A 27,941-nucleotide genomic window follows, 5' to 3' on the forward strand; every position below is an offset into this window, starting at 1 on the left:
ATAAGAATCGAATATTTTTGTTTCTGGTTGTGGCATTATTTTGTTTTAATTTGATGTTTGGTGTCATCAAATACCCAATATTATTGTCATATATAAGAATTGGTATTGGCATTTATTTTGATAGGCTTCAATTAAACTTCTGTCGAAAGTATGCTTAAATGAGCATGCATCAAAACTCTACTTTTCCACCTACAAACTCGGATGCTACTAAATCGTCACTGTGTTTTAACCTGTGTTGCCACTTACCGTATATGTCAAACTATATGAATCATCAGAATTTTACGACCTGTAATTCTTTCCTGATTTTGATTGTATATCATCACCTATTGTGTCATATTGAAGCTTGTCAAACTTTGAAGTCTGTGTTCATATATCATGGAGCCATTTTAACTACTTTGTATCAGTCCGTCTGAGATGTGTATTGTGTCAAGTTACATTGTTTAAATCTGGGTTGTTTCTTTTTTTGAAGTGCACAAAGAATATGCCAAATCTATCTATGGAATCCAAATTACAGTCAAATAACATGAGAATTCGTAATTCGTACCGTAATTCTCTTTTAATAACGAAGTTTGTATCTGGCAAAATTTATTAGATGCACTATATAACCCTGTTAAATTACAGTTCATTGAAAAAAAGTGAGGCAAAAAAATTATTTGGTTGGAAACTGTTTTGTCATTGATTTTCAATTAAGATTCGAATCTTTTCTGCATTTTTTGAGGTTGCATATTCAAATATGTCTATTACTGTATTTTTGAAAAAATCAGACTCTGTCACGAAGTGTTGACTATTGTTTACTTTTCACAAAACTTGGTCATTTAATAACTTTGATTTGAAAAAATTTATTCCTCTATCTTGATCTAGATTTCTGGACAATCCAATTTTAATTCAATATGTGTATTTATTTGGACTTGTTTTGTATTGTAATTATAACTACCTACTTATAGTACTCCAATATGATTATGAATAATCATGGTTGTAACTTTCCACTGTAGCTAGTAATTGATTTTACGAAACGGTACAATTCTTTAAAATGAAGTTCTTATTAAGTTTGTTTATTATTTTCTTTTCTTAAATTCAAACTCTGTGTATGATTGTGTTGTGTATTATATAACTGTATTGCCTTTGTAGATGATTTTTTTCTTTGTTATTCAAAGTATTTTTTAAATGAGTTTGTATATTTTTTAAGATGTATACTTAATGTTATAAATAACTCCTTGGAAGCGAAACAAAATGGAAAATATTGCCACTTCACGTAGGCCGATCGACTCCGGCATTTCAGTGGGGGGCATCTCAAATCTTGATGACGAAGATAAACTCGATAAAGAACGTCTAATTTCTGAATCGTCTGATGAAGAAGATATTGTCTTTAAAGATATGGAGGATTCTGAAAACAACACTGATATGCCTGCAGTCGAGTCAAAGAAATCTGGAGCTATGATTGCTGTGAAAGAAAGGTAATTGCATTTTTCATTAATATCTAAAAATTATGTCAATTGAAGTCTGTAAAAGGGTCAGCAAAAATGCAACATGGAATACCTTCACCATCATTCAATTAAAGTATATCACAGACCAATATAAAAATTGTACAAAAACTAATATTTCAATGCAAATATTTAAATCATTTCAGACTAAATCTTTTTTGTTTTCACCTATTGTAGCATTCTGTTTTAAAAGGTATCTTAGATTTGCATGGTTAACCAAATAGTTTTGCTTTTTTAAATATATTTTTGACATTCAAACACAAAAAATTGTTGCAAATTGTGCGTAGCCAATAGCAATACATAGCTCATGAACCCCAAAGGAAGGCCATGTGTTTCCAAGGAATGTTACCATAGTTAGTTCATTTGCCGCATCTTGTATTATATATTTTCAATATTTCAGAAATATCAGACTTGAAATTTTTTTTTGTAATCATGGGTTTTGTCCATCTTTTATTTCAAAACCAGTTGGTCTAGCAGTTGGTCTATTGAACAAAACCTGTGTTTATGAATGTCAAGTGGCAACCTACCATTCTTTTGTTCTTTCCTCTCGAGTACTTTTGTATATCTGATTTATGTATTTTATCCTAGATTTTGTTGAACGATGTTTGTCTCGGGTCAAGTGGAATTATATTCCACTAGATTTGAAAAGACGTGAAGGTGCTGTTGTTTATGTATGGTGCCTGGACCATCTCCAGTACTGATATTAAATGAGCAAATGTTTTATCATCACTGTTTTTGGGGATGGTTATCCATTATTAGCTTCCTCATATTTGTTGTTAAGTTGCTCATTTGTTTACATTTATTATTAATATAAGCATATTTCAATGATATCAAATTCTATACTATGACCGTTTTTATTTTAAAATCTTTTTTATATAGCTTTTTGCTTGTAAGAATACCTATTACCTTGATAGAACGTATTTTAATGATATGAACATTTTTTTCGAGATTATCTGCTCATTGTATCATGAATTAATCACTCCACCAGTTTATTCAGCATAGTAAACTATTTAATAGTATTCAACAGCATTCTCCTAGTAATATCATATTTGAACATTTTGAAGCATAGGTGTTGGGGTATTTAGTGAGTGGAAATATGAATTACTGACTACTGTATTTCAATTTTCAGTTTTTATTTTTTATAGCACAAACAGCGCTTTGTGGTTCGAACTTCAAATTCAAGTAGTTATTGCCAAGTTAAATTACTGGCTGCTGATTAGCTACATTAAATATTTAAACATTGCTAGCCTCCCTATACAAAACCTGATAGGCTAATATTATGCTAGAAATGGAACATTTCAAGCTTTGCAGCTTATTAGCAAAAAGTAATTTGAAAATGTTATAAAATTAACTAGGAATGTTCATGGAACTGAAAAAAAATAGTAAATTAGTTTCCGATTTTCCAAATATTTAAAAAAAATAATGACACTATTTTGTTTTCATTTTTTAGACTTCTAGCCACTGTCAACCAAATTGCTTTTGGTGCGAAGTATTTGGGAGTCGCTCTTGTGGTGTGGCTTGCTGGCTTTTTTGGCTTCAGCTTTCTATGGCTCGTAATAGGTAAGTCAATATTGAATAGTATAAAATGTTTTGAAAATATAAATTTGTCAAAAGTAAACATACACCATTATAATCCCATAGTATGGAATAGTTGTAAAACCACTACCATTTCATTTGGTTTATTTTTATGAATTATATTGTGCAGAAAACATTGTATACTGAAAAAGCATAAATAGTTACTTGAACTTGCTTGCTATTCTAGGTGTATTTGTTATGACTTGGAGAGAGTACAGACGAAGAAAGAAAGAAGCTATTTCTGAGGTAAGAGTGTATCATAATAAATAAAATAACAATTTTACAGAAAAAACATCGTTTCCATTGACAGTTCATGCACTATATAAGTATTTTATTTGTGGGTAACTTGGGATAACATCTGAACTTTTTCTCACATATTGCAGGTTCTAAGCAACATTGCAAAAGATGAGAGAAAATATTTCCAGGCCGTTAAAGATATTTACAAAATGTCAGGAAAAGATTTACCATCATGGGTGAGGTGGAAATTTACTTCTTAAAATAATTTCATCACATCAACACACTATGCGAATGCGATCCTGAATGAGTTGCATAAAAATACTATATCTGAGAGCATGGAGCTATGTCTTATCCACTGTCATATTGAAACCAGGTGTATCAGGGTATGTTAATGACCTATATGGTGTCACAAGCGGACATTAATAAAGAGTCATATGATGTTGTAAAATAAATTGCATTGAGTCAACCTTTTCCTATGAAATCATTTAGTAAAGATAAGTCAATTTCTTTATGAATTTTATCATGCCCCGTTTGCCTGTTGAGATTGTGTTTATGCTTGCTTATTCATTTTAGATTATCAGTGAATGTGATGCATTCAAGTTTCTACTTTGTCAAAATGCAGAAAATTTAAGCCAAATTATTTGCCCTTAATGATCATTTATCTAATATCTATATAGAGAGTAAAACCACAAGCCCTGCAGATGATGAAGTAAATTTAAAATAAATATTTTACTTATATTAGATTTCTATCAACGTGTGAAAGATATTTTCTCTCCAAATAAATACTATTAGCTTTGCAGCTGTTATGAATGAATTGATAAGGATTAATAATTGAATTGATAATGAATTTTGTATGACTTTTTCAAACTTGCTGTTATATTTTCCCTGAGGCATTTTAAATGCTAGTTACTTACACAACAACAGTTTGATAGTTTTACAGCAGCTTGTCGATAATTACCACTTCACAGCTTGTCACCTCTATTTATATTACCTGCATGTTGCGGCCTATATTACAATTTAAATTATTCATCACTTTTGCGAATGCTAGTTTTGAACAAAGCAATTCACACAAAAATTATAATAGGGTTTTGGTTTGAAAGATTTTCCGATCTGTGTATTTGATAATATAAAGCTTTTTATTAAATCAATCAAATCCATCTATAAATAAATCTTTTCTTAAACTGGACCTGGCTTTATCTTTGTTATACATGGCTCGTGTTTAAATACACTGCATCCATATTTTTAATTAATCTTGTATACTAATAGAATCAATTTATTCAATAGATTAGCTGTAAGTATTTGAATGTGCCCACAACAATATTTTTAACTCTTCGCAGTGTTGTCATGACTGACGGCTGAGAGGTGACTGACTGACTGGCTAGAACTAAACAGCTTGAAATATTATGAATAACAAATGATTTATTGTGTCACACCGAACCCACTGTATTGAAACATAGTTAATTCAAGGACCTAGGTTATAGGTACTCCATAGTTAATTCAAGGAGTAGTCTGTTGGCGGCAAATTCACATAACATGATCTAGTTTCAAATATTTTTTGTTATAAAAACTTCAAACTTTGATATCAACTGTGTACTATAGAATAAAATCCTTGTTTTTCAACTTTTAATTGGATATCAGAATCTTGAGTGTCACTGCTTGTTAGCAAGTTTTAGTTTCCTGTGACTTCTCTAATGATAGCGTAGGCTCTTTTTCATAATTTACAGATTGATGTTCACTTTTCAGACGGAAATATTTTTGAGTTTGACTTAATTTAACAAATTATTGTGCCCGTACCGAAGATAAGTAGTTGTATGAAGCATATAATTGAAGATTATTAGAATTTTATGGGGATTGCTTCTGGAAGTCCCCAGGAATATAACAACCCCTTTGGAAAATAATTCTTCATCTGTTAAAACATATATTATATATTAGCAATTATTACTTCCTGAACTACTTCCTAATGTAACATCACATATTAATTAAAGCTGGTTTGGTACACATAAATATAATTGGAAAATTAACTTTACTTCTTGTGTTATTAGTCAGGTAGGAAAATTCAAGAATTGGAAATGAGGTTATCCCATTTGATAAATAGTTCCATATTTACAGCTCGGGGTTTGTGTAAAAGGCCATGCTTTTGGTTAGTATTACTTTATTCAAGCATACCAGCCAAATTATCACTGCATAGGTCATTATTACCATTCTCCATGCTGTATCATAAATTTATACTAGCTAAACCATTTCTTGTTCACCCCCTTACTTAGATCAGTGCAAAGTGCAATTAAAATCGAGGTAATAAAAATTAAATTGGTATTTGCGAAGTTGATAAAATATGAAAAGAATTTGTGTAAGACTCCTTATCTTATTAAAATTAAAGTCAAAAAATTTTATATGAAAGAAATCATTGTGAGAAAGAGCAGTTCATCGAGTTCATACAAAATAAAATTTTATCTTTTTAAAATTTATTCTTGACCTTTAATATTTTGAAAAAATTCTGTTATCTGATGTTGAAATATTCCACCAAGAATCCCTCCAGGGTACAGTTTATTCTACTTTTATTTATTCAATATTAGATTATATCTTTCAAGAATGGGCCACAGATGGACAGTACCTCCTCATGATAGGTTCTATCATTCACCATGCCTGGCATAATACAAACAGAAAAACATTTTATCATTATAAGATAGGCAAATTTAACAAAAATGAAAAGCTATAATTTGTATTTGTGGTAGATGGCGTGGGCGTGGCGTACACTCGCACATCAACATTCCATTGACAAGAGTTTTGTGAAATACATTCGCAAATGATCTGCACCCCTATCTGCATTCTTGAACCAAAATAGTCATTGGTCTCTATGCCATCTCATGCAATGTGGATTGAGTACACAGGGGTATAATATAGAATGCTGATCTTATCATTGCTTCAAATAAATTTTGCAATTTGAATTTCAGTTTTTCATGTCTAATATGTTATCTATTGTTTTGAACTTGAACTATTCAAATGAAAAAAGTCAAATAAGACTCCGGATTCCAAAAATCCCAGATTCAGTTCAATGAAAATCATAGCGTGTAACAGATTTATACACATATGTCAAAATATTAAGTACGGTATATAATTTATCAGCACACATAGAAGCCAGTTTACATATTATAAGCTTTCTATTGGCCTCCCTCAAGTTGAGAGACATCAGTCAGTCTTTTTCACTACCATATTTTTTATACAGTGTTTATATGCCTTTATGGTGAGCAAGCTTGTGGACAATTTCTCATTAATGCATAGGCTGCCGCTAATTTTTGAAGTTGGACAATGCTTTCCCAATCAATTTTTCCTTTGGTTGAGGTGGTGGGAATGGGTCTTGAACCCAAGATAAGATCCTTGACCTAATATGACAACATAATAGGATGTGTCCAACTCTCATACTGTGTATAACATATGCTTCTAAATATTCACCTCAGATACTAGTATCAGGATAAATATTTTCTAATTTTTTTGTATTTGCTTATTCATTTAGGTGTATTTTCCGGATGTTGAGAAGGCTGAATGGTTGAATACGGTGCTTGAGCAATTATGGCCCTACGTCAGTGATTTTGTCAAAAATATTATTGTGGAAAAGGTATATTGATATTTTGGTTTTACACAAATAGATTTCTACCCTTGACTTTGCCTGAAAATTTTATCTGGCAGTAGACTATATACATAGTTGGAAATCTACAAACTCTGGTGTGACAAGTTATTGGAAATTTTCAAAATGTCATCAATCCCCCTGATTAAACCTTTGCAAAAGATAAAGATAGTATATCTCAGCTGTGACATGAACAACTGTTTCGCTTTGTAAGCTAGATTAAGAAAATTGAATTGGATAAACAAGATTTTCTCATACTAAGCAAAAGGATGTCACAAAGATTCCAAGTGTCTCATGATGATGAGTTGGCATAATTGTTGGTATATAGCATGGTCATATTGATGATATATTTGACAAACAAAGCCCAATGTTCCATTTCTTCATATATCTATTTACCCGATTACATTTAAATTCTAGGTGGAACCATCTATATGTGATTCAAATCAACTTTTGAAAGGTTTTACTTTCTCCAAAGTAGATCTTGGTGAAAAATCACCCAGAGTTTCTGGTATTAAAGTTTATGGAGATGAACAAACTAGAAGAACTGAGATTGTCATGGATTTACAAATTATGTATGTAGTATCAGTATTAGGCACGTTCAATTTCAATTGTGTGAATACTTCATAGCTGGCATATTTCTTCCTGAAAATAAGTCATTGTTCTATCTTAAGGCAGCATTTCGTTTGTATTTGCTGTTCATAATTTCACAAAGGTATTTTCTGGCTGAAGATGTTCTGAGGTCAGGTTAAACAGACTGTTATATCTGTGCTTTTGTACTTTTCTGTATTTATTTTTGTATCTGAATAGACATCTACCTAATTCTCCTAATTCACCAGCTAGTTAGTGTGGAAGTCACCACGAAAATAGAAGAGAGTAAATTTGGTTTCTAAGCAACAAAATATGTTTAATAATATAACAGTTAATCTCATTTTTGGAAACCTGCTTCATTAAATTTAACTCGATGGTAATAGACAATGACTGTTTGCTTTGGCCAATGTTGTTTTATAGAAATTTAACCTCCGAGTAGAATATATCCCATGAATAAAACTGGCAAATATTGGCGCTCGATAGTGGTATTAAAAATGTGAATTGTCCGTCTATCTTACTTAATTACTTTATACAGCATTGGCACTTAGAAATAACAAGTACTGTGGCTTTGTTCCTATGACCACTTTTATATTTATTCCACTAAATCCGCTATAGTCACAACTCACAGTACATGGTGTGGTATTGTAAACAAATTCCCTGATCTGTTGGCCTTACTTTTATGATAATGGAAGGTAAACACCAAACAAAATATCTACAATGGTGCATATAAATAATTAAAAATGAGTGCACACTGACCACTTCATTCGGTCAACATCTGGATAATTGAATTCGAATTTATAATAAAAAGTCTGCAGATAACTGATAAGAGTAGTTTACTCTATGTCATATTAATAATATTTTGCAAAATTGCATCCTCATTTGCTATAGGGGAAATACTTTTTAATCTAGATTCTTTGAGCAGTACCGTAATTTCTTTAATATATTATATTGAATATTATGTACTGTTAAAAGCTATACAGGTCATGTAAAGCCAACTTGAGGTACTAGTCATGTAGGCAGTGTATTAAATAATAATTTCCTGTATGTGTGGCGTTGATAACGCAGTATAACCTTTCTGCATATTTGTTTTTATTATGACTTTGAATGACCTCATATATTGATAATGACTGTTGTATAATATCATTCTGCCTACCAATTTTACCCAAATCCTTTATAAGAATTAATGTAAATAGTTCTATCATCACAAATAAAATGGTTGATTTGAGCTGAAAGATTCCATTCAACTCCAAATTTCAGAATGGTTTTGTTTGGATACAATTTTCCCATCTTTTAGGTCTGGGCCAGGACTAGTAAGCCCTAGTAACAAATTTTGACCCAATGTGCAAAGTCACTGTTTATCGAGTTTTAGCTAGTGATCCTTTTATCTAAATAGTCACATATTATAAAGTTATATTTTGCTATTCATTGGAAATGCTTGATTTAGGCAAAAATTTAATATGTGAAGTTCAACAGCGAATATGATTTGACTCAAAAAATGGGAAAGGAGTGAATTTCTCAAAATAGATATTTTCCATTCCGAATCATTTCCCATTTTTATTGCAAACTTTTTCAGGCATCCCTCGAAATCAGTAGCAATGAGTTCCCTAATTTGGGAAAATCATGCTGAATTAAAAATAAATCACTGATTATCACGACATTCAAAGAACGGGTTCACGCGAATCCCTGAATCTCACCACTGATTATTGCAATTTGCATTAAAATAAATCACTGTGAATCAGAAAAATCAGGGGTGAGATTCAGATGGTTCGCGTGAACCCGTTCATTGAATTTCGTGATAATCAGTGATTTATTCTAACATGAATCACAATAATCAGTGGTTAGATTCAGGGGGTTGGCGTGGAACCATTCTTCGAATATCGTGAAATCAGTGATTTATTTATAATTCAGCATGGTTTTTGAAATATGGGATCTCACTATGAGTGATTTTGATACAAAAGACAACCTGTTTTTAAATTCTGAGTCCTATCATTGACAATAAATACTAAAACATGTTATAACAATATGCCAACTTTTTTAGATATGAAAGTGATTGTAACATCAGTGTTACTGTGAATAAATTGAGTGCTGGAATAAAGAATTTGAGTGTGCGAGGTATGATGAGAGTTGAACTTCGACCTTTAATCAGCAATATCCCTCTGGCTGGAGCAGTTTCCGTTGCATTTGTTCATCAGCCGGTATGTTTTAAATTTGAATCAAATTAAACTGTTGCTGAAACACTGTTTTTGTAATATTTATTTCTCAATTATGAAATATTAGTTGTCTAAAACACTCCCTACTAAAAATTGTAATAAGGTAATATGCTTGTAATAAGGTAATATTTGCTTGTAATAAGGTAATATGCTATTCTACATATATTTAATAGTTATTAATAGCTATAATTTCTTGTTTCAAAAACTGGAAACATGAATGAATGTTTCAATCTAATACAATTTTCCACTGTTTCTTATAAGGCCAATTCTTAATCCCTGCATGAATGTTAGTAAGTTAGTAGGATGAATATTTTTTTGTTTTGCCTCTTGAATATAAAATAACACTTCTATTTATATGGACTAGTTTAAATAATTTAACAGAAAGTTATATAAGTACTCTTCATAACTACCGGTAATACATATATTCAGCTTCTGTCTGGCTCATCATTGTACTTTTATTCTTTATTTACTGTACAGAGTATCGACTTTGACTTGACTGATCTCGGAAATTTTTTCGATCTTCCTGGTGTTGACTCCATCCTTCGTAATTCTGTATCAGATTGTGTTCACAGTATGTTGGTTTTACCAGAGAAATATGTTTTGAAACTATGTGATGATGTTGATATAAGTAAATTACTACATCCTCTTCCTAAGGTAAATTTAATGACTTTTGAAAAGTATCTTAACTTTATGATAATTAAAAACCATTTTTAGCATATATAATACTGTTGCCCAGCAGGAGGTGACTTTCAAAGAAGATAAACAGCAGAATTTTTACTGAAGACCCATTTTCCTTATTGCTTTGAACAGGCCCTGCAGACTCTGGGCACATAAACTCAATTTGTTTCAAGGACTTTTTTTTTTGCCTACTTACCAGAGTATTTTGGTGGGATTGAGCATATTGAAATTACTTATTCTTGAGAAGATATTACCCCCCAATGCTAATAATGTTGGCTCTACCTGACCTATGTCACATCTTATGCATACAATCAATAAAAATTTCCGTTCTGACCATTGTTAAAATTTTGTATGGTAGATTCATGGCCCTGTACATTTTGAATAGGAAAATTTGATAGGATGTGTTATTCACTATGTATTTGTGAAATTTCCAGGGTGTTGTGAGAATTCATATTATCGAAGCAAAAAATCTCGAAGAGAAAGACAGAAAAATTTTAGGTGTTGGTGGAGGAAGTGACCCATATGTTGAAGTGAAAGGTAAAACCAAAATGTGATATGTTCTCATTGTACATTGAATTGAAAATTTTAATGCACTATTGCTGTTGAAAATTTGAATATAAGCATTTCATATTTATATAATCTAGTCCAGTTATAGTCGTTTCGATGGTCAAAACAAATTAGCATTTTGTCACAACTTCCTTTCTTATTTCATATATCAAGTTGGTCGAAGTCATGAATTTCGCACCAAAGTTATTGAGCATAATGTCAATCCCGTTTGGAAAGAAACATTTGATGCGATTGTCATGGATGTTCATTCTTCAACCATTGAGATAACATTGTATGATGATGATGGTGCTTTGACCAAAGCAGATTACCTTGGATCGTGAGTAACTTTGTGTTTGTGGGAGAAATTTTTTATGAATGACATAGGACATTGCCAGTGAAATGTCTCAAATTCAAGTACTATCAGTAATTTATTTTTTTCTATCTCAATTTCATCTCCACATTTTGAGTGTGGTAAATAAGCATATGCATAAAGACACATTGTGTGAGAAAAAAACAGCCATTCTAGTATGAAACATTCTCTTAGATTTTCGAAGATTTTCTGTTTAGGATTTTAAAATTTCTTACTATATAACAGAACGAACTATCAATCCAAATTATTATGAAATGACTTTTGCACCTTTGTATTCGGTCTCTGCTCTTTGGATAAATTGAAGCATCTTCATGGTTTTATGATTGAAATAAAAAAGCATACCTTGTTTTGAGGGCTTATCATTTTCCTCGTATCATACACATTCACTTCCTAGGCTTCATAGATAAGAATGTAAATTGTATACCATTAATACAAAAATGCTCAGTATGTAACTGCAGGCAGTGAAGAGTACTGTTAAGACAAAAATTTTAATATTATTAGATTATTATATTCCTTCATTTTAACTGTTTTATATAATTTTTAGAGCTTCAGTTCAACTAAAGAATGTTTACAATGAAGGCCTCATTGATGAGGTAGGTTGAAGTTTACTCGCCTTGTTCTGAAGTCTCTTTACTAGTATTATGTCACCAAACTAAATGAATCTTCGCAATATTAAACTAAACTAAAATATGTATAGAACTTTTATGGTGTATCTATAAACAAGATAGACACAAAGTGATCTGCATTGTTTTTCATACTTTACAGAGAGTGAATTCTCATCGATATACCTGCTCAAAATGAACTTTTTGAGTTATTTCCACCTATGGCTATTGTTAGTATTTTTCTAATAAGGTTTAAAATTTAACTTTTCAGTGGATTCCTCTTTCAAATGTGAAACATGGAACGATTCATGTCAAATTGGAATGGCTGGATTTGTCAGACAATCCTCGAGATGTTAGAGATGTATGTATAAAATATTTATGATTTCTTATTCGATGATTGCATTTGCAGCATACATGTAATATATTTCTATATCAGTTTGATTTTAAAGATTATTTGTATTCAGTCTTACTGGAAGTACACCTAGCGGATTTGACAATGGGGTTGGAATGTAAATCCTAATGAACATAACTTAGTCCCAGTTGAATTTGTTTGGGTATCATTTGAATTTCCATTGAAATTATTGGTTTTATCATTGTAAAATGTCTTAGTTGGAAATCTAGTTATGAAAACCTATTTCTTTTATTTTTCAGGCAATGGAATATGCAGGAAGGCATGACTTCAATTCAGCCTTACTCAACATGTACATTGATAGTGCAAAAGATCTGCCAGTATGTATTTTATTTTAATTTATCAAGAGTTAACAGGAGATCAGTGGGCACTGATATAATTTATATATTACCATAAGACATCACCCAATAAGTTTTTCATTCTATAACTGTCTCAGTGGATACAAATAATTCCCATCTCTCATACTCTCTTTATTATGAAGGCGCTAATTGCATCTAATTGGAATGGTGGTTACTGGTTCTAAAGACTATAACTCAAATATCTTGATTGTATGGTTTTCTATTCGTGTTTCCATTTTAATCAAGGCTTTGGGCAATCAGCCACTGATGCCCAACAGGCTGCTGTGTTTTTTACACTTTGTTTATAAAGTTTTGAATTTAAGATTTTTCTAAATTGAATATTTAGACATTTTGTTTGTTTGTGATTTTCTGATTACCTTGATACCGTACTTTATGCTTGAAGTGTGTGATTTCAGCTTAAAACATGTGACGACACTGAGATACCCGTAATAAGTGATGTTCAGGTAAGACAAAATGGTGGCCTCCTAACGCTGAAAAATGCATGAGGATATATGTTATAGTTACATATGTTGTAATGTACTCAAGTTCTGCTTTTACTCTGTTAGACTTTTTCTATTTGAGCGAAGATAACTTGTCTTTATCGACTATTTCTGGGCTTTAGATTCAGCCATCATTTCATAATAAAATGTCATTTATTTTTCATATTTGAGATTGAGACTGTTGTCATATAGCGGAAATCAATTTTAAGTTTTACTATTTTCAGTATGGTCATTGCAAATGCATTTTCGAGCGTCTATATGAGAGACAACATTTCATTGTGAATTTATTCTTGAGTGATATATTCTTGTTTGATTTATCAGACAATGATCAGTCACATTCGAAACTTGCGAATGCTTACTGCATAGGTTCGCGAAATTTTAAATTACATGCCACATTTACTTTTGTTAGTAAATATCATGACGCTTTGAAAAAAAATTTCACTTTGAAATTTCATACTATAATTATGTATATTTCATTAAGGCTTGTTTTGGTAAGCATAAATGATCACAATGCTACTGAATGTCTGAAATGGCCAATCATACTTTTCTCTCAATGTTAATATTGATTGATCATTTTTTGTTTGTAAGTTCCAAACGCAATAGAGATGAGAAATGGATTGATATTTTCGTCACAGTCCAAATTACCTATACGACAGTTTGGAAACCACTAGCTTAGTTCAATGGACATAATCTAATTCTTAAATTACGTTAAACAAGGTGGTCTTGGTGAAACTTCGAATCATACATTGCTCAATATAAATGTACATCTTCCAACACAGCCTTGCTTTCTGCAACCTAAAGGAAAAAATCAAATATCGTTTTACTTGGAAGTCATGAATATTTTATTTTGGAAAATTTCTAGTGTGACAACGAGGTTTTATTTTCAGCGAGTACTTCTAAAACAAGCAAATACCATTCATCGTATCACCGAAGTACAGTTTATTTATACTTTCGCTAATATAATAATAACAATGGGAGTAGAGTAATACATCAATATGAATGCCACACATAGTGAATCCTAATAATAATGAAGCAATTTTCCAAATTAACATTTCTGCATGCGCAACAATACTTATAGTTACTGACATGGTGAAATAATCTTTTGGTCCAGTGGAGTGTTAAATCACCTCAACCTCATACCAGTTTATTGCTGAGATGAAATGTTGCCTTTCAAAGTCAGAGCCTCAATATTTGGGGGATTTTAACCACCTAGGGACGCAATTGTGGACTTCAGATATAATGGCACGTGCTTATTTGATTCATTGTTAATATATACAATACCACAGCCCCCCTAAATCAGGCCAAAAAATTGGGTCTATAAAAGTGACTTAATAGCCGGGAAATACAGTATATGTTTTGGATTTTGCCTATGCATTCTCACAATGTGGAGGGCCAATGCCACCAAACTTTTGGAACAATTCTCGAATTGCCATCTTCGCATTGGTTTGAACACTTATTCTTCTTACTGTTGCCTAACATCTTTAATAGCAATTATATCATGGTTTATCACATTGTAAGATATCTAATAGCCTAATTTGTTAAAAACATAATTATTTGCAAACTTTTCAGCTTGGTATAAACTACAGATTCATTTGCATTTTATTTCATTTTTAATATTATCAGTGAAACTATTGTGCAAAAAATCATGATATATGTAAAATTTGACATACATCAAGATATCATTGCAAAATCGAAAAATTTTACAAAATATGAATAATGGTATTATATTGTCATATCAGCAAACACAAAAATGAGTAATTCCGATTGGCAACATCCCGTAATAAAATTTTTTTAAAAATTTTTTTTATGGACATTAATTTTGAATTCTGATCACCAGTCTTTGAACAAATTCGTAAGACATCAATTTCAACTGATTGGAAAATGAAGTTTGATATAATAACTTCCCCTTCCAATAGTTGATTGTAAATGTGGAATATGTGTATCAATTATGTAGTCATGCTAAGCAGTGTATTTGATACTTATCATCTTCAGAATAATGATAATTCTTGTTTTTTTTTTCCAACAAGGATTCAAATACAAAGACATTTTCCAGATTTTTCACCCGCGTAAATGTGTGAATTTGCTGTGAAAATTAATTTTTTTTATTTATATATGGAAATCTAGATTTTAAGACATATTTGAAGTTTTGCTTCAAATATCGTAATTATTTTACAAATTATTGTATGGTAGAAAGGACCGACTTACTGTACCACAGCAGCTAATGTTGTGTCAAAGGCAATCAACTCACCAGCCAATTTGAGAACTGCAATATTCAAATTATCTTAAATTTTTATTTTGGATTATGAGAGTTCAATTACCTAGTGATTTTCACAGCTTTTTTACGACTTTTCTTCAAGTTTCGTTTTTGAAGCAGATGTTTTTGTTGGCTTTTTCTGGACTGTTTTTCTTTTTCAAAGCCAGTATACTTATTAAGTTCTTGTCTTTTGATACAAACCTGTCTCTAAGCTTCGCTCGGATGTAACTCTTCTACAGAGTATTAAGATGATAATATTTTTAAATATCACCTATCGGTTTATTACAATTCAAAATAAGAAGATAAGGCTACTAGGTTTCATATAAATAGTGACTTCCCATTTGTGAATGTTCTAGCTTTTAAGGATGAAAACAAACTGCAATGGAAGGAAATTTATATCAAGCTTTTTTATTCCTCTACGAAATCCATTTTTTTATTTTTACCGTACAGATTTCGTTTTACCTGTGATGATGGATGAATAAATTAAACAATCTTAAATTTCGGAATTGCAATAAATTTATATCATATGCTATGCATCTTATCACCATTTCTTATTAGAAAATACTTTCTGCACATATTGCATGATTGGTGACTGCATGATCTCTTCTTTGTTCTATTCTTCATATTTTGGAAAAAAGATAAAAAGCATTTGTTGACGGATTGATGCTATATGACTGCATGTTTTTTGCAATCACAAAATGAAATGATTCTGTAAACAACAACATAACAAACAGCAGGGGATTTAAAATACCGAATGGACCAATATTCAAATAACTGAAATAGCATGAATAGCATGAAATATGCATTTTCAAGTTGTATGCTTGTATCGTTAAAATTTTAAATTGAGACTTTTTTATGAAGTCATTCAATTCCTTGAGAATTCTTATATTTGATACTATTAAGATAAAAGGTGACTATTTGGGATGAGCTTGAACATGACTGCAATGTGCATTACTGTTCATCCATTCAAATGTTTTGCTGTTTAGAAACACCATTCATTATCGTACCATTTTCCTGTTGTATTATTGATAAATCATCACATTAAATTGCACCTTTTCATTTTTTGCAAACCAGTTTAATAATGGCTTTCATCAGATGATAGTTTATTAAGAAACTTACCATCCCATTTACTTTATCAAGGGTTTGATTGAAGGCAAGTATGAACCAAGTCCAATTGTCAAGATTGAACTTCCTGGAGAAACAAAACGCCTCAAAACAAAGGTATGTATTAGCTATTCTTCTCCTTGAAAGTCAGAAAATGCCATGTACATATCAGTTGTTAGCTTGTTGGAATGTCAGCATGTCATTGCAGATTTGAGATCTCACATCTTGATAGTGAGCCATTGGTAAATCCAAGCAGTCTGTTTCTGTTAACATTCTAATATCTCAAGATGAAATTATTTAAAGGAAATTATCCGGTCTGTGATTATGCATGACATGGGTATTGCACCTAAATAAAGAATAGGAAATTTTGAAGCCTAAGTTCCATGCAAAATGCTTATTTCTAAAACTGATATGTGAATGCGTGGTGTCATAATATATTCTAGAAAATACAAGTTTCCTTATTAAGTCTGTCGTGGTTTTGTACTTAGAATATTGGGCACACTCACAACATTCTCAGCATTAAACCTGCTCTTATTTCGCAGTCTATTTCTCTTACTTTAAAATGCATGATTGATTAAAATTCAAATGATCATTCGAACATATATTTTGTTAGGTTGCTGCAAACACCAATAATCCAGTTTGGGAACAAAATTTCAGAGCATTGATACAAAATCCAAGAATGGAAAGTTTGAATTTTAACGTAAGTTAATAAATTTTATATGTGAATTTAAATGTTTGGAATAATGTGTAGGCTATTGCTGTCATTAGGCGCATTAGTCAATGAAATCATGTGAAAATGAGGCTTGCATAAAAAATACTTCATGGAAGAGTCATCTGACCTCATTGGCAACCATATCATGTTATGATGACTTACCGGTACATACATCCTAGCTTAAACTATTCCATTCTTAATCAAATTTCTCATTGCGCAGGCATGGACTTCATATGATTAGTAATATGATAGCAATATGTGTTTGCTTGACAAGGCACAGCTATTTACTGTCAATAGACATCCATTATCCGACACTGTATATTTTATTATGGATATAGTATACACAATATTTTAAAAAGTCTGCGAGTAAGGAAAGTCTTACTATTCTGTTTAAAGCTATGCTCGCTGACTGCTGAGTGCTCCATATTGTTGCTCATTATAAATCCTGTTTTGTGATTATTTTTCACCCATGACTTGCCATGTCGTAGTCATAAACTTGTTTGCTGAATTCTTGCGAATTAGGTGAAAAGCAGCAAAAATATTTGCTTTGGCAATCTTCTTGGTCAAGTTAATAAAAGTATACGACGCCGTCGTACGAACGTAAGTAATTCCAACAGTGTGTCGATCATTGTGCACAAAATTGTGTGAAACGTTTAGAGTATTTGTAGTGAAAGCACTTCTTGACATCTTTTCAATGATGTAGTCCCTACAGCTATGTCCACCATGTATGTATTTGAAATGACAGAGGAAATTTAATACTCAGTTCATAAATACAAAAAAAAATTCTCCTGCGATTTCATAATACTACTTCTAGTTGTTTTATGCTGAATTATTATCTTCTATTAGGTGATTTGCCACTCTGGCTCTCATGATTTTTTGTGTGGGTTTGTGTGCATTACTTTAGTATGAGTATTTTAGTCTTAGTCACAAATTATATTACAAGTAGCCTAGTAATGATACATATTGATAACATGAGAATTTTCATCAGACAGTTCGCTAAAGTTCAAACCACTTTACATAGCCCTAGTAATTGCCTTTCCACCAGAGATTTGAAGTCTGCAGATTCACAGTCAAACATTTTGCTAACACAACGTACAAATCTCACTTAAACCAAGATTCCACAATCTGAACATACTCCGGAATATAAGTGAGTCTTATTTGTCATAGCTCTCAGTGGCAATTCAACAATCAACTTCATGGTATTCTGTCATATCTGATAATCAAATCTCATTAACTTGATCCCAATAGCAATTCATAACTTCAGGACAGGATCATGCTCTACTCTCTAAATCCCATTCAACTTAGTTTCTGTTCTCATTATTCCTCTCAGTTTTTGACTCCACTCTGCTATTTTTTATCTCAATATAGATGAGTGGTATGCTTGGTTAAATAAAAATCACATATTTGATTAGTTTTGCCAATGATCACACACTGTTCGCTCTCGTTTCGGTAGTGACTGGGTCTCAATTTTATTTTATGCTAACTCTTGTGTGTTTTTGCAATTACTCAATAAATATGGTTGCTATTTATTGTATCGTTCTAACTCCTAATGTATTATTACAATTTCCATGCTAATTGATTGGAATGAACTGCGTAGTGTTTAATTATTCAAAAATTGTGTGCTCAAATGTTCTAACACTGTGGCAGTTCTTTTTGTTGATTTTGTATAAGTTAACAACATATTGGTATTATAATAGGCACAAATGATCGAATAAAACAAGTATTCAAATACACACATTTCTTTGAAATACACTTACTAAACCCTGTACAAAAATGTTTGTCCATCTACAGCAATTCCTAATTAAGGTACAGGTGATCTAAAAAAGCAAGACATGTGGAACATATTCTAGAGAGAACATAACTTCTTATATTACTGAAACTTTTGGTACAAACATACGCAAACGGTAGTTCAATGGTCAAAAATTTATTTTTTCCTTTTCACAAAAGTAATTGAGAAATTTTTCGGTTTTGTTCCATTTTTAGTCACCCTGTATATAGACCTAGACACACATTTCAACTTTGTTTGGTTAGGAATTATGTTGATTATTGGAGATAGAATTGCCATCGAATCCTATTTATATTTGGATTTCAGGAAAGGCAATCAAATATTTTAGTAAAATATATTCGCACAACAATAGCGTAGAACTTTTTTTATCATTTGGTTTCAACTTGTTTAGTAAATATGAATTTCTTGTAGTTTTGTGACTCACAAATAATAGAAAAAATACTTCAGAAATTTGAAGTTTATTGCTACTTGATCATGCTGATAAATTCTGGGTAACTCTTCATATTTTCATATTTGACTAGTTTTTACGTTTTTTTTCGTATTTTTTATTATTTAGTCAATGTTGCACAGTAATTCTTTCTGCCAGGTAAAAATACCGATTTAGTTTGAGCTGTTAAATTTTGTTATGTGATTGACAATTGACTAATAAATATTATTTTTGTAATTGTACATGTTTTCCTAATTTACATTGTAGTTTCGATTTTTGCTATTCAGAATTTCTATTTGAACCGTGCATAAGAAACCATTGCAAAATGTTATTAACCAAGCATGTTCAATAACTGCATTGTATAGTTTTTGTTATTGGCTGGTTGTGACTGACTTGAAATATTCGGAAATAAATCATTATCTGAAAAAAATCTAAAAAGAATTGTTGTCGAGATACCCTAATAAAACGTTTGTTGTAGAGCATAGAGAAGAAAATTCAACCAAGTAATGATAACCAGAGATTGGTTGATGAATATTAGATTGAAATTTGATGAATATTAGATTGAAATTTGAAGCGTTAACTCAAGAATTATTTTGAAAGTTCTGAAATGATCCCTGTAATAGTCCCTAAAATAGTATGCTAAAAATCTCAGGTTATTGATCCTGGTTTCGATAATTAAATTAATCATCAAACCCAATTATTCAAAAAGGGGTGACTTGCATACTTTATATTCCACAAGTTACTGTTACATCAGATGTAACTTCCCTTAATTGCCATGTACTAACTTGAATTATGTTAGCTAATATATTTTGTAAGCTCGGTTTTGCAAAGGCCTATTTAGCTTTCCTGTTCCTAACAATCGGAAGTTTGTTTCTAGGTTTGTGATAGTGAAGGTATGAAGGATGAATTGCTAGGATCTGTGAAAGTTCGTATCAGTCAATTATTGAAAGCTCCAGACATGACCAAAGAAGAACCGTTTCATCTTTTGAACTCTGGACCAAAAAGTCAACTTCAAATGCGACTGTCAGTGCGAGTAAGTTCATTACTCTTGCTACTTGAAATGCAAGATTTATGTGGTATCATTCTAAGAAATCAGATTACTTTTTGGTTGAAGATATGTGAAAGTTGTATGATATGATGTTATTTTATAAACTTTCAACTAAGTAGTTTTTGAGATTTATCTGAGTAGCTGTTATTCGTTTTAGATTATCTTGCATATTCACTTCTAGAAAGATTTTTCCAAATTGCTCTATTGTATTTGTGATGTACTGATGTTATTCATATAATCATAAATAAAATTTACCTTATACTGTCATTAATATGTCTAAAAGCCTTTTCATTGTACAATTTACTAGTGTATTTTATATATACTTATATTGTATTAGTTGCTGATGCCAAGAAAAAATTCAAATTTTGCTGATTCATCGTCAAAATCATCTGCATTTGTCATAGCAAAATCTAAACACTCAACCAGTGGAACTGATGATATAAAAAGTTCCGAAAATGATGATAAAAGTTTGAAAGGTTTGTTATGAATTAGTGAAGTAAAATTGGATTGAAATTGCAGTTTCGCGTGATATATTATTTTACATAAAATGTATATGACATATAATAACTGTATTAACAATGACATAATGATCAGGACCTAATACTGTATTTGTCTGAGGTTGAAAAATTTGGATTACCTTTACTTATTCTACCCTGGTGATTTAGATTTTTTTGGTTTCTGTTCAATCCATAACAATATTAGTTGTAATTTTTCATTCACGCTCGTGCTTTTTTATTCTACTACTCACTGCTTAAAATTATCAACATTTACCGTTATAAACACTCACCGTTAGAAATTACAATGGCTGCTAGTATATGAAGGTTAATTAATGTTTATGTATAATTGAATAATTTGTCAGGCCCTAGACGCAAACAGCTGAAAAGTTCAGGCAGCAGAAAGTCGAGTTAATGTCATCTGGAATAAGAGAAATGAAGTGGCAAGTTTCAGTTATCTGACAGACTATGTGATAAAAGTTTAAAAAAATTAAGATTAGGAAAGGAAGACTTGGAAGAAAAAAGAATTATTTTCAACAAAATTATATTCTGCGTTTAGAAAGCATTGACAGTTGAAACACAAATAGAAGTCATGTATATAAAGCTATGATTAATTATAACTATAACTAACTTGTATCACTTTAATATAATATCAACTATTCTTATTTTAATGAATATATTATGAAGTATATTATATTATTTCACAGCCTTGTATATATTTATATATTATCTCTACATCTAACATTCACTAGTGGTTCTGTTAATAACCCAGTTATGAGTTTGCCCATCAACAAATTAGTGTTACCTTAGGATTTACTGAATTAGGTTAGTCATGTCAATTTAGAGAGCTTTGATCAAATTTGCTAACACAATATCAATAGAGATTGGATTCAATCGCTTGCTTATTAGATTTCATGTAGTTGTGTGTTTTCATTTCTTTTTATATTAAGTAAATTAATCTTCACTTTGTTGTTTATGGTATCCAATGATTTGACATTAGACTTGTGTGATTAACATCTGGTATTTGTTTGTTCTTAGTCTTTAATTGTAGTGAGCTCAATCTTTTATAAAATCTTGACTTCATCTAGATGTAGAACTTACAACACTGTCTACCTCTGCAAGTGACGATTTCGTTGATTCAGTCTTAGGCACTCGCTCGGTTTCAGAACATTCTGAAAGCTCAAGCACAAATGATCTTGGAATTGACTTTGGTATGAGAAAAAATATGCATGCTCGTAACATTTGAATTGTTTCCAAACATAATATGCAAGTCATTTTTATAAAGTCTTTATCACATTTAGCATGCTTATTCTACCAAACTGTTTTACCAAAGAATATCATAAATACTGGTGGTGTGGACTTTAAACTAACTTTGAATCTTCTGCCACTTTTCTAATTTTGGGCACAATCTTAACATAAATAAGGATAATAAAACATACGTTCAGACCCTTTATTCAAAATTGAACATTGGTTGAATTCGATAGAAAAATTTGAATTACTCAACAAGGGTGATCTGATTTCACTTTATCTATGAAGCAGATGTTCTACAACCATTAGACACAGATCCAAATCTGGTTTATTCTCAATTGTATCTGATTTTTGTTTGTCCACAGAAAGATTAGTATCAGAAAAATAATATTACGTATGAGAAATAATTTGGATATTATGGGCGTTCCAGTATGTGTACCAATATGGAGGTAACTAATTTTGTTCGCCTATTTTACATCAAGTTGTGTAAAGGGACTAAAACCTATGGGCAGGGGTATATTCACTTGGCTAACACAGACAGCCCCCGAACTGGTAATAGAAATCAAATGAGGAAAATCGTAATAAAATTATGGCCTAACTCTTAGGTGGTACACATACTACGGGAGTATCAAATTATGCAGTGGGAAAATATATACCCATTGGTAATTTCTTTTCATAAAATTTTCATTCAATAGCTTCATTCATTTTGTGACTAAATTTTTCAGTTGATAAATCTCTGGCATATTTCATAGGTAAGAGTTCAGTGTGCACAAGCACTTTCTTGTATACTTCAATTATTCTTTCACTTATTTGTGCAATCTTTGTATATTTTGTAATTTGGCAGCACAAATAAAGTAGTAGATCTTATATGTAATTTCTGCAATGCTCTTGCTCTTTTAGCACTCTTGCTCTAATTTGTTTATTGTGCAATCTTTTGTAGGTGGTGTGATATATGATTCACAGATTTCATTTTGCATTGATTATATGAAACCTGAATAAGTTCCAATAGATATAATGTTGGAACTTGTAATTTTTTCACCACTGAAGGAAAGTTATGTGAATAACTGACACTAATTTTCTAGCACACAGAATTAAAATATTGCGTAACATTTTTGAGATATTAGAAGTTAATATCTGTATACTTATTTGTTCTTATGCTTTTGTTGTGTTTTTGCAATTCATACTTCTCCATATGCACTGATTCATATTCACTGGTGTTGCAATTTTCTATCTTTGCTTTTGTGTGTGCAGATTTAGTCTGGTTGAATATAGTGCACTGTAACAATGCATGGTATCTTAGTTTTATCCATTCCTTATCCCATTTACACATATTATACGAATGGTCTATATATAGATACATCAATCAATCCTATACCCATATTCATCTATACTCTGAATTTCTCATTTAATAAAAAATTTATTTTCAAGTGATTCGTTGCCTGTTGTGGGATTCGAATTATTGTAGCTTTCATTACAACATTATAGAAAACGTCATTCATATTTGTGACTGATTTTAAAGTCTAAATATTGATGAAGAAATGATAAAAGTATGTTAGCCATAGTAACATCAAATACATATGGAAATTGTTTACAGAAAAAGAAACATACAGGGTTTCCATAATGCCCTTTCAATTTAAAGGATTTATTACAAAGTCGAGTGATAAATTTCTAAATTACAAATAGACAATATGGACACCGTCTGTGATAGTGTTTGATCATATTAGAAATCAAAGGTAGAAAAAATGATCCATCTGAATTTTTGTTCGTATATATTTCTATATGAAATTTGTAATCTGTTATGGGTTATTATTGCATGATTGCTCGCTGGTTTGCATGACCATATATTTTTTTTGCATGACTCTTGTTTCGTTATGAACACCTGTATTTTCATGTTTGTATCTATTCTTATTATCCACTAAATTTGACATTAATAATTTAAATTTTTTTTTACCAGTGTGCAGTAATAACAAGTTACCCTGAGTGTTGTATTATTTTTTGTTTTGATTTAATTAATGAAGGAAATGCAAGAAAACCACCGCATAATGGGACAAGAAGAAGTGATTCGTTTACTTCAGAAATATCTAATGTATTCGAAGGAAACAATTTAAAAGAGAGATTGAATAAACGGTACAGATTTTGAAATGTTCATATTGTGTGCTATTTGTAGTATCAGCTGCTTAGAAAATGGCTTTGTGAATCGTGTAATGCATCGGTATATTTGGACGATTATTTTCAGTGTTAACTTTTAATAGAATCACAAATTTTAATAAGCAATAGAATTAAATGAATGCATATGGATTGTAATAATATGTCGTTAATATATGGAGAAGAAAAATAATAAAAAAAGTCTTTTTCTCACAGAGATGTCATTAATAACGATGGAGAATTTGGTGTTAACTTTTAATAAAATCACAAATTTTAATAAGCAATAGAATTAAATGAATGCATATGGATTGTAATAATATGTCGTTAATATATGGAGAAGAAAAATAATAAAAAAAAGTCTTTTTCTCACAGAGATGTCATTAATAACGATGGAGAATTTGCTCTGGGACGACTCAATCTAACATTGAGTTACTCATCAACTAAAGAAAAGTTAATGATCGATGTACATAAAGCTGAGTAAGTTTGAGCTGTGTGTTTCTAGTATCATGTGCTCTTGATAAAATTTAAATAAGTACCAGATATGAGATCAGTTACGTAAAACACTATGCAAATGGTTCGAAACATAGTTATCAATAACCTAAGATTTTCTCAACCAACATTCCAATAGCAAGTCCTTTTATCTAAATATTAGTATATTTTAGCCACGTTAATGACGTTATATATTGTTCATATGTTCAGATTGGTGATAAATGTTTTTTAAATTAGTAGACTTATCTTTTCTATTTTAGAATAACCTTTTTATTGTCACTTTTGAATTCACTTTTTATTGTCGCTGATATATTGACTTATTTTATTTAGAAAACTCATAGTATGTGATGAAGATGACAAGACATCTGATCCATATGTTCGAATATACTTACTGCCAAGCAAGAAAAGACGCAAAACTAAAGTGGTTAAGAACAACCTGAATCCTGTATTCAATGAAAGGTCTGTTGATGGATTCACTTAAATTTTCACAATACAGAATTTTTGTAAATTGATTTTTTTTCTATATTTTTTGTTGTGAGTATTTTATATGGTATTATTTTAGCAAGGTTATAAAATTTTTATGTACAAGCGTTTATGCTAGTGTCGTATTTACTCATGAGATAATTTGTTGTAGTCTAACATAAAAAAAAAAACAAGATCAAGTCAATTGTATCTCTGCTCAACCCTATGTACTTCATTTTTACGTGTTATTTCTAATAATTTCTTCATTACTGTTCCAGTAATTACCAATCATATTAAAATTGTCTACTCAACTTTAAAACTCTACTTGAGTATTTTAACAAAAATTATAATATTTAGGATTGAATATGAAATGTTGAAAGGTGAGATTAAAGATCATCAACTTGATATATCGGTAAAAAATAAAACAGGACTTCTGTCGTCTGAAAAAGTATTAATGGGACGAATTGTTGTGGATCTTGCAAAATATAACTTGGAAAGTCCTGTCAATGAATGGTATGTTTGATTTTGAATATTATATTGATAGGAGTTTTTATACTCTTTGAGTATTGGGCATACAAATTTGAGAATTTTTCTCGTACACATGAAAAGTTTAGTAGACTATTTTTTTCTTAAAGTACCCTGGTCTTAATTAGACATAATTAAGTATAAAGTATAATCTCTTTCTTTGTGGAGTTTTGTTAATCTTGGTTTAGTGCAGATATTGATAAAAATGGATGGCTGATTTTTGACGGTATACCAGTTTATAATTTCTCTCGAAATAACTTCATTATATAGATTAATATTTTGATTTCATACATCATTTTTATTGTTACATTCGATCACTGAATTTATCAAGTTCATGAATTGTGAAATATATCTAACAAACATTCATTGTAATTTTCAGGTTTCCTCTGCAAGTATCAGCAAATGATGAGGACTGAGTGTTAGTTTACCTTTTTCATTTACCCTTGAACATGATTGCTTATTAATTACTTTTTAATATGATCTTCATGTGTACTAATGTCATTTTAGAAAGTTATCGTAATTGAGAAATGTGGAGGGCAAATGATTATTTTAATTTTAGTGAATGGTCAAATGTTTTAGTTCATTAGTATAACCAGATACAAAAATATCAGAGGAGCTAAATATTTGTGGTCTTGAGTTATTATGATAACAAGGTAAACTCTTTTACCATTTGCATTAATAAGTTACTGTCTCGTGCTTATTATGTAGAGGATTATGGATTATTTATGTTGAAATATAATGTGATGCGCTTCTTTAATCATTTGGAAATCTTTGCAATCATGTCCTATCGGCTACATTTTACAAGATTTATCTTTTGAATAAAAAATATTTGTTTGATATTGTACATTCTTTCTTTATTATCCTTTGTTCTTTAACTGAAATTTTGCTTTTTGTGCTTGTAACTTCGCCTTCGTGCCGCTGTCTGCTTTATTTAGGTGCCTTTTTCATAGTTGCTGTAAATGTGTGTTAACTGAAATTTTATTTCCTCATAAATAAAAAAATATGAATAATATGTTACTCTATCATCCTGGGTCTATTGCAAACTCCATTGCCCTTTTCGTCTTTGAGATTCTTTCAACTTGCACTGCCTTTTATATTTACGCTCTTATATATTATTCTAAACTGGATATGTAATGGTAAGTGAATGGGAATATATTTTCTAAATATACGAAAATTCAAAGTTCTGTCCTAAATTTTGACTTAGTTAGCATATATGAACATTTGTAATAATTTTACCTTTTATAATAGTGTGTGCTCCTGCACTGCTTTTTTTAGCAATGTACAATTTTAGCAATAGCTTGTAACAAATTAATATTTACTTTTTAGTGATACCTAAAAAAGTACTACTACCTGTTGTCAGGGTTTGTGTGTTTAGAGATTTCAATATCAGCATTCTATAAAACTACCATGATATTAAGAAATTGTTATTTTGAGAACTAATCTGCCCCAATACACAGATAAATCATCACTTGCTTTATTTAGCGAGGTAAAATCATACATATGCCACATCTGTGGTATCATTGTTACATGAATTGTAATGAAAAAAGAATGTTCATATCAATTGCATCTTATAACGTGATAAAATGAGTCTCAAAATGTTCTTTATTTTGATTTGGTTAATTCAACTGGCATCCTATCAGTGATACTTTTACTGATTCTATACCTATGTCGGAATTCAAGTATTTTAAAATATTTGAATTTGTTTGAATATAGTCAGATATTATCTGCTTATATTATGCACACTTTTTTTCAGATTATACGACTATTAGCAAATTATGAATCTGATTCATAAATTACCATTAATAATAATAATGATTATTATATGAAAAAATTGTATAAATTACACTCTTGTTTCGGTTATCATTACTGGACTATTAATAATATAACAACTCTGTCAATGTCGTCGGATAATGATTCCTACACAACTCAGTGTGTACCCTGGGTACATGCTGTTTTCCTAATATTTGCTATATTTGTATATATGCAAGATTTTGTTTACCTAACAAGTATTCATTTCTGTAACAGATTTTTTCAATTCTAATGCATGATGAAAATATAAATAAACCTTTGATTTTGGCACTTGCCATTGTA

The 27,941-nt window shown here is 30.7% G+C and overlaps 1 protein-coding gene across 12 annotated transcripts; it reads left to right on the forward strand.

The window, feature by feature from the left end:
- The first annotated feature begins 1,096 nt into the window (after positions 1-1,096).
- LOC120342254 (extended synaptotagmin-2-like) lies at positions 1,097-27,941 on the forward strand. Of its 12 annotated transcripts, none has more exons than XM_039411007.2 (27): positions 1,097-1,454; positions 2,932-3,041; positions 3,244-3,302; positions 3,440-3,529; positions 6,805-6,906; positions 7,333-7,487; positions 9,542-9,698; positions 10,191-10,367; positions 10,826-10,928; positions 11,112-11,274; positions 11,852-11,900; positions 12,181-12,270; positions 12,561-12,638; positions 13,073-13,120; positions 14,044-14,088; positions 16,551-16,631; positions 17,128-17,214; positions 17,749-17,826; positions 20,317-20,472; positions 20,825-20,963; positions 22,070-22,192; positions 22,955-22,981; positions 24,248-24,356; positions 24,747-24,851; positions 25,194-25,322; positions 25,683-25,838; positions 26,230-27,941. In XM_039411007.2, the coding sequence occupies exons 1-27, from the start codon at positions 1,231-1,233 to the stop codon at positions 26,264-26,266; spliced, it is 2,877 nt and encodes a 958-aa protein (XP_039266941.2). In that variant the 5' UTR covers positions 1,097-1,230; the 3' UTR covers positions 26,267-27,941. The 12 variants fall into 12 exon arrangements, with proteins under 12 accessions (XP_039266941.2, XP_039266943.2, XP_039266944.2 ...); XM_039411009.2 differs by lacking the exon at positions 14,044-14,088 and adding an exon at positions 15,184-15,222; XM_039411010.2 differs by lacking the exon at positions 22,955-22,981.

This window comes from Styela clava, chromosome 3 (genome assembly GCF_964204865.1).
Source record: "Styela clava chromosome 3, kaStyClav1.hap1.2, whole genome shotgun sequence".
NCBI lineage: Eukaryota > Metazoa > Chordata > Ascidiacea > Stolidobranchia > Styelidae > Styela > Styela clava.